General features: G+C 35.4%; 1 protein-coding gene across 23 annotated transcripts in view; it reads left to right on the top strand.

Annotated features, from left to right (window-relative positions):
- Positions 1–9,930, top strand: part of DLG1 (discs large MAGUK scaffold protein 1) — a 241,839-nt gene extending 231,909 nt beyond the window's left edge. For all 23 annotated transcript variants that reach the window (XM_019723532.3, XM_074329838.2, XM_019723561.3 and 20 more), the window contains 2 exons: positions 6,417–6,508; positions 8,075–9,930. In XM_019723532.3, the coding sequence (XP_019579091.3) occupies positions 6,417–6,508; positions 8,075–8,181 (199 nt within the window). In that variant the 3' untranslated portion in view covers positions 8,182–9,930. The remainder of the gene's footprint in view (positions 1–6,416; positions 6,509–8,074) is intronic.
- The last annotated feature ends 4,683 nt before the right edge of the window (positions 9,931–14,613 follow it).

The raw sequence follows: 14,613 nt of genomic DNA on the forward strand, positions 1-14,613 counted from the left end.
ATGAGGACACACCAGAATGTTTTTATTTGACAGAAATTGTCGTACCAGAAGTGATGTGTGACATGGAGTCTTTCCACTGCGATCACAAAATATGGCGAATGCTGCTGCCGAGTGCCATCCAACGGAAAGGCAGGGCTCTTCAATATGGGAAGAGGCACATCAAACCTTAGTAACAGTGTGTGACAAGTTTCAACTTGTTCAGTGCAGTCAATCAGGTGTGAGCTACGGTTGAGAGAAAATGTTTTAAAGTGTGCCGTAAATCATCCTCCATCATGACAACCCTCCGTTCACACATTGTTTCTGGTATACAGCAATTTCTATCAAATAAAAACATTATGGTGTGTCATCCACCTTATTCACCAGATCTGGCACTGTGCAACTTCTGGCTCTTCCCCAAAGTCAAAATGGTTCAGAACATCAGCACAGCCACAACAGCACAACTAAAGACACTCATGAAAGAGGACATGCAGAACTGCTTCAGAAAGTGGCAAGAATGATGTGATATGTGTTTGCAAAGCAAGGGGGAGTATTTTGAGGAGGATTAATGGCAATGTGTCTTTTTCTATAATACATTTTTTTGTATTACATTTTGTAATACATTGTAAATACATAATTTAATCATTCACTGTATTGTTTGATCACACTTTGTAACATGAGAATTACCAAAAATGAGACACAAGGTGTGCATGTGCTCTTGGAAAAATGGCACCAGCAGACTTGCTCGACACCAAGTTGCCACAAACTCAATTTGTAAAAAAAAAGAATGCAATGATCTGGAAAGCACAATAAAGCAAAGCACAATAAAACGAGGTGTGGCTATATGGAAGAATTTCCCAAACATGAGTAAAAAAATAAATCCAGACCTAAAAGGATATATACTTTATGATTCCATTTATACATATTCTGTATGTATACATATTCTATATTATATTAAAATTAATAATTGCTTCTAGAAGTCAAATAGAGGTTACTCTTTGAGGGTAGAAGACGAGAGTGAGCACACCCAGACTCTGAGTTGCAGCTGTAATGTTCTGTATCTAGGTACTAAACACACAGTAAGGATAAGTTAGTGAAAATTCATCAAGCTATACATTTATATTTTTCTCCTATGTTTGAAAGTTACACTTCAAAAGAAATAGAAAATCTAGTTCTGTACCTACTAACAAACTTGACTCTGTTATGAAAAGCCTTTCCACAAATAAAACACGAGGCCGAGAGGACTTAATGAATTCTACCAAAAGCTAAGTAGTAATACCAATTTTACAAACATTTTTCAATTAATTTGATGGGCATTCATTTAATACCAAAACCTGAAAAAGTCTTCACAGGAAATGAAAAAGACAATCCAGGCTTAACATAAATATAGATGCAGAAATCCATACCAAAATATGTGCAAATTGAATCCAACAATTTTTTAATTAGATAAAATATAACAATCAAGTTGGGTTTATTCAAGGAATGCCAGGATAGTTTAACATTTATAATTAATCAGCGGTAGAGCAAGAGATAAGATAGAGTAGGAAGCACCCAGCAATCCATCTCCCCACCTCGACAACAGTTGGATTTGCAGAATCTGTGTGCTGTAACTCTTTGGAACTCGGGAATCTATCGAAGACTTGCAACTTCTAGGGGAAGGTTCGAACAGTTGACGTGGGTTGATTTCAGCTCTAATTATGGTAACAGCTACTATATAGCCCCATAGCAGGCAGCAGTGCACACATTCCTTGAGCACTTTGCACAAAAAGTGTGGAACCAAGGTGGGCAATAAGGACCCTGTCCTCCACAATTGGGGATCTGTGTTCTAATAGCTGATTGCTGCTTCTGATTGTAGAGATGCAGACACAGATGCAGGGAGCCATTGTCGCGCCCTACCCCAGGCTGAAGAGACTTCTAGAGAGTTAAGCGTCAGTGCTTTTCTCCCCACCCCTTTACTTTCTCTTTTCCTCATCTGGGAGCCAGACTAGGGCATTCACATATATGGGGGAATTTAGAAAGTCACCACACATGCCCAGGGAAAGGCACAGGCTCATAAAAGACCTGAGAAGTCCTTCTTAAGTGTCTACCTGAGGCTGATCTCTGGTATGGAGGTATCCTACAATTAAAAGAAAAAACTCTAGGAAGAGGAAGAATTTTAGCTCTGACATTATCACATTATAACATTCCAATCTCCAATTTTCAAAAAAAGTTCACAAGGCATTAAAAAGAAACAGGAAAGTATGGCCTATTCAAAGGTAAAAAATCGGGCGGGGGGCCAATTAACTCAGTTGGTTAGAGTGCAGTGCTCTTAACAAAGTTGCTGGTTCGATCCCCAAATGGGCCACTGAGCTGCGCCCTCCACAACTAGATTGAAACAACTACTTGACTTGGAGCTGATGAGTCCTGGAAGAACACACTTAAATAAATAAAAGTTAAAAAAAAAAAAAAAAGATAAAAAATCAACAGAAACTGTCCCTGGAAAAGACCTAACAGCAGATACACTAGACAAAGACTTTAAGACAACTGTCTTAAATATTTTCATTGAGTTCAAGGAAGATGTGGAGAAAGTCAAGAAAACGATTTGTGGACAAAATGGAAACATCAATAAGGAGATAGAAAATGTAAAAAGAAAACAAAAAGAAATTTTGGATTTGAAAAGTACAATAACTGAAACAAAAAATTCACTAGAGGGATTCAAAGGCAGAAAAATCAGTGAACTTGATAGAACAATGGACATTATACAGGCTGATGAGCAGTAAGAAAAATGAACAGAGTCTGAGGGACCTGTGGGATACCATCAAGCAGACAGAAAGGCATCTTGGAGTCCCAAAAATAGAAGAGAGAGAGAAAGGGCAGAGAATATTTGAAGGAATAATAAGTGACATCAGAAGCATGGTGGCATGAATGGTACCCCTGTTATCTCCCTTTGAAGTAACAAGTCAAATAGCTATAATTCAACAAATGATTCCCTGCTTAACACACAAACACATCTGAGAGATCCTTGCACTGAAACACCTGAAGGTGGACAAATTGGAAGGGAGGAGGGACTTTTGACATTTTCAAAAGTCAAAGAGAATCTTGACGGCAGTAAAACAAGTGAATCATCACATGTAAGGGATCCTCAATAAGATTATAAGCAGATTTCTCATAAGAAACTTCGGAGGCCAGAAGACAGTGGCCAATATATTCAAACCAATAAAAGAAAAAAACTGTCTACCAAGAATCCTGTATCTGACAAATCTGTCCTTTGCTAATGAGGGAGACTTTAAGATATTCCCAAATAAGCGAAAACTGAAGGAGTTTGTGGACCACTAGACCTGCCCTACAAAAACATGCTCAGGGGAGTCCTGCAAGGCAAAATGAAAGGACACTAGACAGTAATTTAAAGCCATGTGGAGAAATAAATATCTCAAAGGTAAATACATAGGCAGTTATAAAGCTAGTTTAACGATCATTTGTAACTTATTTTTGTTTTCTGCATGATTTAAGAAACTAATAAACTATTTAAAGAAAAATAAATAGTGTAAAAGCTAGGATTACTGTAACTTTGGTTTCTAACTCCAAATCTTTTTTCTACGTAATTTAGGAGACTAATGCATTTAAAAGAATTATTGGTTATATGTTTCGGGGCACACAATGTACAAAGATCTAAATTTGTGACATCAACAAGTGAACGGGGTGGGGACAGAGTTGATAAGCAGAATTTTTTTATGTTACTGAAGTTAAACTTGTTTTAATAAACTCACATTCGTGTTATTATAACTTTGGGATGTTAAATGTTACCACAAATAAAATGTCTAGAATATACACAAAAGGAAATGAGAAAGGAATTTAAACATTCACTACAAAAAGTCAGCTAAACACAAAAGAAGATAGGAATCGAGGAAATGAGGGGGTGAAAAAGTTATAGGGCATCTAGAAAACAGCACAATGACAGAAGTCCTTATCAGTAATTACTTTAAATATAAATGGATTAAACTCTCCAATCAAAAGACAGAGTTTGGGAGTGGCTGGTTAGCTCAGTTGGTTAGAGCGCTGTGCTCTTAACAAGGTTGCTGGTTCAATCCCTGCATGGGTCACTGTGAGTTGCACCCTCCACAACCAGATTAAAACAACTTGACTTGGAGCTGATGGAAAACCACACTTAAATAAAAGATTTAAAAAAAATAAAATAAAAAGATAAAACACATGAGATCCAAAGTTGAAAGTAAAAGGATGGTAAAATACCAAATGTGCCCCAAAAAATGTATACAAGTGGACACTTTGGTCAATGTTGCTCAAGCAGTAGTTTGCTGTAATCTGGATGCTGATGGTAACCACTTTGAGCACCTCTTGTAATTGCAGAAGTCACATGTGACTTGTGTTCATCTTTTGTTATCGGTATATATTGAGTATTACAATTTTAATACAGTTTTCGTTTCTTAAACTTGTATACATTTTTTTGGCACCCTCTCTATATTCCATGCAAATAGTAACCAAAAGAGAGCAGGAGTGCTGTACTAATAGACAAAATAGACTTAAAAAGGTTACATGCAACAAGAAGGACATTATATCATATATCAGATAAAGGATTAATATCCAGGATACAAAGGAGCTCCTAAAACTCAACAAGAAAACAACCCAATTCAAAACTGGGCAAGGTACTGGAATGGACATTTCTCCAAAGAAGATACACAAATGACTAAATAGCACATGAAAAGATGCTTACCATCACTATGCATTAGGGAAATGCAAGTCAAAACCACATTGAGATACCACCTCATACCTATTAGGATGTGGCAGGGATGTGGAAAAATAGGAACTCCTGTGCTCTGTTAGTGGGAGTGTAAAATGGTACAGACTCTATGGAAAATAATATGGCAATTCCTCAAAAAATTAAAAATAGAATTACCATATGATCCAGCAATTCCACTTCTAGATATATACCCACAAGAATTGAAAGCAGTCTTAAAGAGATATTTTACACCATGTTCATGGTAGCATTATTCACAGTACTAAAATGTGGAAGAAAGCCAATTGTTCATTGATGGATGAGTGGATAAGCAAATGTGTATATACATACAAAAGAAGGAAATTCTGCAACATGGTATACAACATAGATGAACCTTGCAGACGTTATGCTAAGTGAAATAAGCCAGCTACAAAAAGACAAATACCATATGATTCCACTTATACGAAGTACTAAAAGTACTCAAAATTATAAAGACAGAAAGTATAATGGGGGCTGGGGAGAGGTGAGAATAGAGCGTTATTTTTAATAGGTATTGTGTTTTGGTTTTACGAGATGAAAAAATTATAGGGATGGATAGTGGCAATGGTTGCACAATGTGAAGGTACTAATGCCACTGTACATGTAAAAATGGTTAAAATGGTAACTTTTATGTTATGTATATGTTACCAGTTTTTAAACTTTTATGTTAGTATATTTTACCAGTTTTTAAACTTTTATGTATATTTTACCAGTTTTTAAATTTCATTGTAGTGTACCACATTAACAAATTTTAGGAATAAAAGCTTATGATCATTTTAATAACCACAGAAAAAGCATTTGATAAAACTAACATCAATTCATGACAAAAACATTTGGAAAGTTGAATAAAAGGAAATTTTCTTAATCTGATAGTCATCTACAAAATGTGAAAGCAAACATATTTAACGGTGAAATATTGAAAGCTTTTCCTCTTAAGAACAAACTTACATGTACCCATCATCCAGCTGCAACAGTAATTATCAACTATGACCAATCTTGTTTCATCTTTCCCTCCACCTCCTTACCACTCCACTCCAGATTATTTTGAAACAAACTCCAGACATTATATGATTTCATCCATATATTTCAGTATATATTTGAAAGATAAGAATTTATTTTTAAAAACATCACTATGATGTTACACTTAATAATTCTATAATATCATTACATAGTTTAAATTTTCCTGATTGTTTCATAAGTTTTGTATATGTTTTTTCAATTTGCATCAAGTTCCAAATTGTCATAAACAGACCTTTTTTGGAACTTGAACTCTTTTTTTCTATTTATTTATTAAAGAAACTAAGTCATTTCTTTGGCAGTTTTCCCCAGACTATATTTTGCTGATTGCCTTCTTATATAGTGTTGCTTAATATGTCAGTGTGTTCCCTTTATTATCTATAAATTGGTAGTTAGATCTGTAAGTCATTTTGATATGATATTGTCATCAAAGTCAAAACTGTCAATCTTAAAATTTTTAGCTGCCTTGAACCAGTGCAAAGATGTGTTGAAACGCTTCTGTCATTCCAAGTATAAAGCTATATATTCAGTGATTTAATCTAGTTTTTAATGACATTCATAGTCTCAGCAGAGCTCAACTTTTCATACTTTTATGTGTCTCCTCTCCTTTGTCATCTTTCTTCAAGAATTACTATAATGTAGTAATTACCAATTTCTAATTTTATTTATATAGGGAAATGAATAAGCGTCTAACAGAAGAACAAGCCAGAAAGACATTTGAGAGAGCCATGAAACTGGAACAAGAATTTACTGAACATTTCACAGGTTGGCATCATGTGGCTATGTACCTTATGATAGAATTTTGCTTTGGAGCCGTATGAACTGACCATTGAAATGGATTTTGAACTGTGCCCACATCTGTTAGTAATTATTACTGTCATTTTCATAATTCATCTAACCTAAGCAGGGGTGATGAGGAATCTTGAAATTTGTGTTTCTTGGGTCGTTGATTAGCACAGTATGTACAGGAATAATTCATAATTGACTGGAGAAAAACAGACTCAGACTTGAGTTCTTCTATGAAACTCGCTTTTCTCTTATCCTTTATAAATTTTGATCCATTTGCTTTGTTTAAAAAGAAAAGACTGGGTAGCAATTCCCAAATCTCTCATTCATTTGTCCTTTGAAAAAAAAATTATTCCTTAGGTATCTTTGAACAGGTTTTTTTATCATTGTTATTTGTTTGGTTGAAATAATAAGCTTATATTTGGTGTTCACACTAAATACTAAATACCATTAAGTGCCATGGTATTGTAACCCGTGTGCTTATATATATGTATTATATATATGGTTGCATAATATACATAATACGTATAATATATATATTATATAATATATATAAAGACTTACAGGAAAACTGCAAGAATAGTACCAGCAATTCTTATAAATTCTTAACCCATACTCCCCAAATGCTAACATTTTGCCACATTTATAATTTTTTTCTGAAACATTAAAGAAGAGTACGTTGCACTTTTCAGCTGGAACCACCATCTTCCAGTAATTCACCAAAATGACCAACACAAAGGGAAAGAGGAGAGGCACCCGCTATATGTTCTCTAGGCCCTTTAGTAACCATGGAGTTGTTCCTTTGGCCACATACGTGCGAATCTACAAGAAAGGTGATAACTGCAGACATCAAGGGAATGGGCACTGTTCAAAAAGGAATGCCCCCAAATGTTCCCACTGCAAAACTGGAAGGGGCCACAAGGTTACCCAGCATGTGGTTGGCATTGTTGTAAACAAACAAGTTAAGGGCGAGGTTCTTGCCTAGAGAATGAAATGTACGTGTTGAGCATATTGAGCACTCTAAGAGCCGAGATAGCTTCCTGAAGCGTGTGAAGGAAAAGGATCAAAAAGGGAAAGTTACCAGGGTTCAACTAAAATGCCAGCCTGCTCCACCCAGAGGAGCACACTTTGTGAGAACCAGTGGAAAGGAGCCTGAGCTGCTGGAACCCACTCCCTATGAATTCATGACATGATAGGTGTGAAAAAATAAAGACCTCTGTACTGTTAAAAAACTTTTTAAAAAGAGTAAGTTGCAGACAGATGCCCTTTTTGTTCTAAATACTTCAAGTGTGTATTTCCCAAATACATAACAAAGTAAAAGTCACCAAATCTCACTTTTTGATCAATTTTTAAAATAAAAAATTTTATATTTTACAAATAGGAAAATTAATGAAATGAGCGATTTTTCTGAACAAACAATACATAAATGGTGTTTCTTCCTGGATGAATAACTATTTTTAAGGTTTAACTTCTATTTCACCAATAATTTTAATTGTGAAGATAGACAATTATTGGAGGTTTCTGATTTTGTTTCTATCATTACAGCAATTGTGCAGGGAGATACGCTGGAAGACATTTACAACCAAGTGAAGCAGATCATAGAAGAACAGTCTGGTCCTTACATCTGGGTTCCAGCAAAAGAAAAGTTATGAGGACTGATGTTTCTGTTTCTCTTTTCCACAATCGCATTTTCTTTGACATTTCTTTGCCCTTTCCTTCTGGAGTCTGTCTTCAATACTCCTTCCGTGTTAAATCATCCCACTCATCATGGTCTGCAGTTGCACTTATTTTTGACATCTAGTATCTCCTTCAAGTTGTATCATCTGTATTATTTTATGTCACTATTGGGTTGTGGCCATTTTTTCAGAATTGAAGATGAAATGGCTTGACCAGCTATTAAGGATTTGGGGAGATGGGGAAATCGTGGTAAAATTCCTTAATGTTTAAGGGAAAGTAACTTTAAAAGATTTTCAGAAAAGCTTTATATACATTCTTTTCAAATTTCAATATAAATGAAAGAAAAGTGATTTTAATCAATGATTTAGTAAACTTTGAGCAACAATGCACGCTTACCTTTAATAGCATGGTTTGGCCAATATATTAGTTCTCAAGTCCTTTTCTCAATTGATTTCTGTTATCAAAGCAAATATTTCATTACAGACAAATAAGGAAAATGTTTTTTAATTTCAAAATTAATGTCGATTAACTTTCATAATTTCACAAAGGATATTCATTTTCGTAAGAGTCCTTCTCAAAGTCTTATTGTTTGAGATTTTTTTTCCAATACATGTGCTAGGGATAACAATGTTCAAATGTTATAAATAGTGTAAGACACTATTTATAGTGTCTTACAAAAGTTGTTCGTACATAATGATCATCACATTTTCTGAATTGAGGCCATGTTTAGGTGCTAGGGGAGCTCACCTTTTACACATAAGGGTGAGAAAATTTCATAGACATAGACACAGACAAAACAGACATTACAGTGGTGATGCAGTAATTATTATGGCAGTGGAAAAGGAGTCCAATTCATAGTCTAAAACTTTAAATGTATTCTTAGGGATCAGATTTTAATGAATATTTTACCCACAATAACTGCCTATTTTGTTATAATAAAAAATATATATATATATATAAATATATATAAAACTTTCTTTAACTAAACTCTGTAACTATGGGAATTATTTTCTTTACATAGTTGCACACACACGAACATATATATATTTAAAATATATTTTTTTCTTTTGCCACCTACTCTTAACTTTTTGTTTGGTTTATAAATTAAATATTAATTGATTAGACTTTATCTTCCTTAATCATGTGAACTGAAAATGGGGTATGATGGTTATGGAAAGAAACCTTTAGGGAAATTTAGATTATAAGTAAAAGTATGAGCATGTTCTCCTCTTTTCTACAAAAGTTTTCAAATGGTTCCTAGTTGGTTTGTTTTTTTGTTTTGTTTCTTAGTTTTTTTTGTTACTGTTGTTCTTGTCATTGAGTTTGAATTTGGTCCTCTGCCTCTCCTTCCAGTTCTCCTCCTTTCATTAATACACAAATAGGCAGACGCCTCGTGTGTGTGTTTCCCTTCAAACCGCACACTTTTCATTTCTCATGGCTGCTCTGCACTAGAGTTACGCAGGTCTTCATGGTGATCAATTTCAAGAAATTTTAGTGAAAGATAGATAGGATTTCAGAAATCAGTTTCTCTGGTGTTTTATATTAATAATATTGTTTAGCTTCCCATTGCTTTTTTGGAGTTGTTTATTAAATATGTATTTTTGACAACCTCCTCATTGCAGTTTCTGAAACAAATGAATACTGGTTTGTAAAGAATTATTGACATTATCCATTCCATTTATGAGAAAGAGGAGAACAGCTAATAAACTTTATGGTAAAATCCATATGTTAAATGTGTCTTGAATTCTGAAAGAAAAATAGGTGTTATATTAAATATAGTAAGTTGAAACCAAACATAAATACACTAGAAGAAAATTATTGTAAAATGATTCAAGAGCCCCAGAAATCACCTTACAGCAAGACCTCAGCATAAGCCATTTTGAAATATTTACTAGTCACATGTAAAATATCAAGAGGTTATAAAAGGATGCCATTGTGTGTTAAAGTATATATTACATTGTTTTATGATGTCCTTGTTAAGTGATTCCTTTTGGGGGGGAGGGGTAAGAAAATATAGTTGACCCTTGAACAGCATGGGTTTGAACTGCACAGGTCCACTTATGCAGGTTTTTTTCAGTAAATATGCAGTCGGCCCTTCCTATCCTCAGGTATCTCATCTGCAGAGTCAACCAACCATGGATCGAAAACAGTATTTTTGATGGACAGTTGGGAATCCGTGAATGCAGAGGGTTGAGTGTATGCATTGATCTACACCATTTTATGTAAGGGACCTGGATTTGGGTAGTTGTGGGAGGTTCTGGATACCCCACAGATAACTAGTTAAGTTTTGGGGAAGTCAAATGTTACATGTGGATTTTCAACTGTGCAGGGTTGGCACTCCTAGCCCCCAAAGTTCTTCAAGGGCCAACTGTACTGTTTTGTGCAGCTTTCTAGATTGTATATAATTATTAATAGAAGTATGAATTGCTTAATACTATGCAACAGCCACTTTAGTATATTCTCATTTGATTAATTAAAAAAAGATGAGTTACTATCCCCACTATAAGGCTTAAGTGAAATCACTTGCCCAGGATGACTTAGTAAGTAGCAGTGCTTGGTATTTGTATCCAAGTCTCTCTGCCCACATTCTTTCTAATGTACATACTGTTTTCCCTCATTTTTCAGCCTCTACTATGTAAGGCACTGGGACTTAATTTATGTTGTTTTAGTTGCCCCTTTACAGATAAAGAAAGACTTAGATGAAGGTCCTTTCCTAGAGTCACACAATAAGTAAGGACGGACCCATAAAATAAGTCATCCTAGCACTGTCAGTGACATACAAAGAAAAATCCTCTTTAGAACCAAAATGGAGAACAGTAGTCATTAGGAAAAGTTCTAATACACAGAGAATAATACTATTTTGAATGTTTTATGAAATAGTCCTTATTTTTTAATATACTTCATATCAAATTGGCAAAAATAAAAATGCCTCTTAAACGTGACTACACGTTTCTGGTTGCTTTCCTGTTTCATATCTTCCCAGGGCTCTTCAAAAAATAATGGAAGCAAGCTTGCAGAGCCCATTCTAGCAGAATACTCTGGTTAACAAATACTTGCTAAACCACTTCATAGTATTTAAACTCAAAAGATGGCAATTTGGGGACTTTACTAATGAGAAAAATTTGCTTTCTAAAGTACTAAATTACCTTCCAAGATTCTTAATTTATGTGGTGAAACAGAAGCCCAAGATCCAGTATCTTAACCAGTTTCTTTTCCTCCCATGCTATGAGCTGAATTTAGTGGGTAATTTAGTCCCTCATAGTTTGAATTGCTGATTAAAAATAGGAAGTAAATGTCAGTAAACGTAAAGAGATTTTATTAAAATATATATATTAAACTATGTAAAAGGAAAATATATAGATGATCTTTAAAAAAATTTTATTGAGGTATTTGAAAGATCAATGAAAAACACAAATGTTACTTTTCTGACCCAAGTTTAAATTATCTGGTGTCTTAGTCCAATGTTGAAGATTCCATTTATCTCCCTGCAGAATTACACAGTGTAGCTCCCATTGGCTTTGGCAGCAGAGTCCTAAAATGTGAAAAATGCGGCTGTGGGCTCAGAGCCTGATTTGAATGCCAGTTTTGCCTCTTACTGGTTATGTAACTGACCTTGGGCAAGTCATGTCATCCTTTTTTACCTGTCTTTAAAATGGAGATATTTTGAGACTATTCAATAAGATCATGAATATAGGAGGCTAGCACATAGTACACTGTAAAAGTTAATGCCCTGTTCCTTTGGAATAAGAAGTCTGAAATTGTTCCAACTTCCCTTGTACAGATTAACCTAAGCCTTCATTTTGCCATATTTTAAATAGGATTCGAATGACTGCCTTGCAGGATTGTTATAAGGGTTAAATACACAAGTGTGTACAGAACACCAATCACAGCATCTGATACTTGACTCAGTACTTCCTGTTCTTCCTCTTGCTCTAGAGTGTGTTTATGGTTGGTAGCAGAAGACTGAAAGAAGACTGTCCACCATTATTCATCACCTAGAGAGAAATCTTTGACAGACTTAAACATTTATATTTCAGTTCCTATAGTCATGTTTACTCATCTCTTCTAAGGATCCCTACTTTTTGTCAGAGATCTCTGTTACTTTAACTTACCCCAGTTCAACCTTAAACATGGAACTGGAAGACATGGTGATTTCATAAGCCATACATCTCTGCACAGTCTCTAACAATTCTTCAGAACATTAATTGTGGAGAGTCTAGAAACAGGCCTGGAAAAGATTACTTAAATCACTCAGGTAAGATACATTTTCTTCCATTAATTTGACTAGAAAGAGAAGAGTCACTGTTGACTCACTGACTACTTTCTCATTGACTTTCCACTGCCAGCTCTTGTCTCCATTCCCAAATACTATTACCTCAGGGCTGGCAAAACAAATCCTGTTCTGCTAAACAGTATTGTGAACAGAATTGATGGTCAGGTAACCTGGTATTGTTGCTTGAGACTTTTAGGAACAGGTTCCAAACCTGACCAGGGAGTTTCATACTATGATTTTTCTAGTGATTTCTATTATCTCTAATAGTATAAACAAATATGGGTAGAATTAGGGGAAGGAGACCATAGAACAGTGAAGGCTAGAATTCTCTCCCACTACCTTTTGTTGTTTACTTTGTATTGAATTATAATATACATTAAATGTATTAATACCATAAGTGTACATGTACCTCAATGAACAAACAGCAGCCATGTAACAACGAGCATGAAGCTCAAAAACATGTCCAGCACCCCAGGTGCACCCTCCTCCAGGTCCCTCCCAGCCACTACTCCAAGGGAAACCACTAGCCTAATTTTCTATTTATATTTTTTTAGTTTATGTCATGTAAAATTCTCTATGATTCTATGAGTTTGACACATGCATAGAGCCATGTAACCACCCCCACAATCGAGAATTCACAACAGTTCCATCACCCCAAAAATCTCTCATGCTTGCCCCTCGTAGTCAATACTTCCTCCCACCTGCAACTTCTGACAACCACTGATCTTTCCTCAGGGCCTATTGTTTTGCCTTTCCCAAAATGTCATATAAATGGAATGTCATATGTAGCACTTCAGGTGTGGCTTCTTTCACTTAGCAAAATCCATCCGAGGTTCATCCTTGTTACTGCAGGTATCAGCAGTTCCATACTTTTCATTGCTGAGTAGTATTCCATTTATGAATATACTACTTTTTTATCCATTCACTACTTGAAGGACTTTTGGGTTGTTTCCACTGTATCCCACTATATTTTTGTACTTTTTTTTTTTTTGCATCTCTATGCCTGTAGGAACAAGAAGCAGAAGCAGAAATGGGTTTCTGATCTGATATCCGTGACAGGCCCTCCCCCACTCCACCTCCGTCTCTACTGTAAGCAGCCACACATTTTCGGCATTTGCACAGGAGCCTAACATCCTAAAACAAATTTTAAATGCAGAATAATGGATCCCAAGAGCCTGTTTATAGAACAAATTTGTTCTTAAAGTTGGAGACCAAGAATAAGCAATTTAGGACTTGTAGAGTTTCAAATTCCCAGGAATAACAATCAGATGATCCAATAGCTGGGTGTGCCAGTAACTGGTGCCAGACTCTCATTGCTGGTGACCTAAGGGAAGTGAAAGTAGTCTGTCTAGGACAGTAGCAAATGAGAAGAAATTAGTCTGAGCAACAAATGAAAACAGCCATTTGTTAAACATGAGATTGTCTAATAGCTTTACAATTTAGAAAACAGCCCATGGAGACAATCTTTTAAGAAAATCTACTCGTTGAACACCAAAGGATTGTAGTTTTTGGTTTTTGTTTTCAATTACAGTTGACATTCAATATTGTATTAGTTTCAGGTATACAGCACAGTGGTTAGACATTTATATAATTTAAGAAGTGATCCCCCTGACTAGTACCCACCTGGCACTATACATAGTTATTACCATATTATTGACCGTATTCCCTATGCTGTACTTTACATCCCCGTGACTATTTTGTAACTACCAATTTGTACTTCTTAATCCCTTCACGTTTTTCACCCAGCCCCTCAAACCCTCCCATCTGGCAAATATCATGTCATATGTTTTTATAAATTATTAACTACCAATTTTCTTTAGTTGGTAACCTCTCTGCATCTTAAATACTACTGATATTATGTGATTAATAGAAATGTATTTCTAGTGCAGTGTACTGAGGCAAAGGAATCGTTGAACCAGAGAGCTGCCCCTGACTGATTGGCTGACACTCAGTCTGTGTGTGCAGATAGCACACTCGGCCTTGTTGGTCCTTTCCGATCCTACCACAATATAAATTGATTTCTTACATGAGTCTTTCCAAAAAAAGATTAGATCACTTCTTTAAATTGGCTCTAGACTGCACCTTGGGTACTCCGGTGTTTACCCTAATAGGAATAAACTACTCCGGTTGAGCA

The sequence above is a fragment of the Rhinolophus sinicus genome, chromosome 17, assembly GCF_057876585.1.
Source record: "Rhinolophus sinicus isolate RSI-liver-muscle chromosome 17, RSI-T2T, whole genome shotgun sequence".
In the NCBI taxonomy this organism is placed as follows: domain Eukaryota; kingdom Metazoa; phylum Chordata; class Mammalia; order Chiroptera; family Rhinolophidae; genus Rhinolophus; species Rhinolophus sinicus.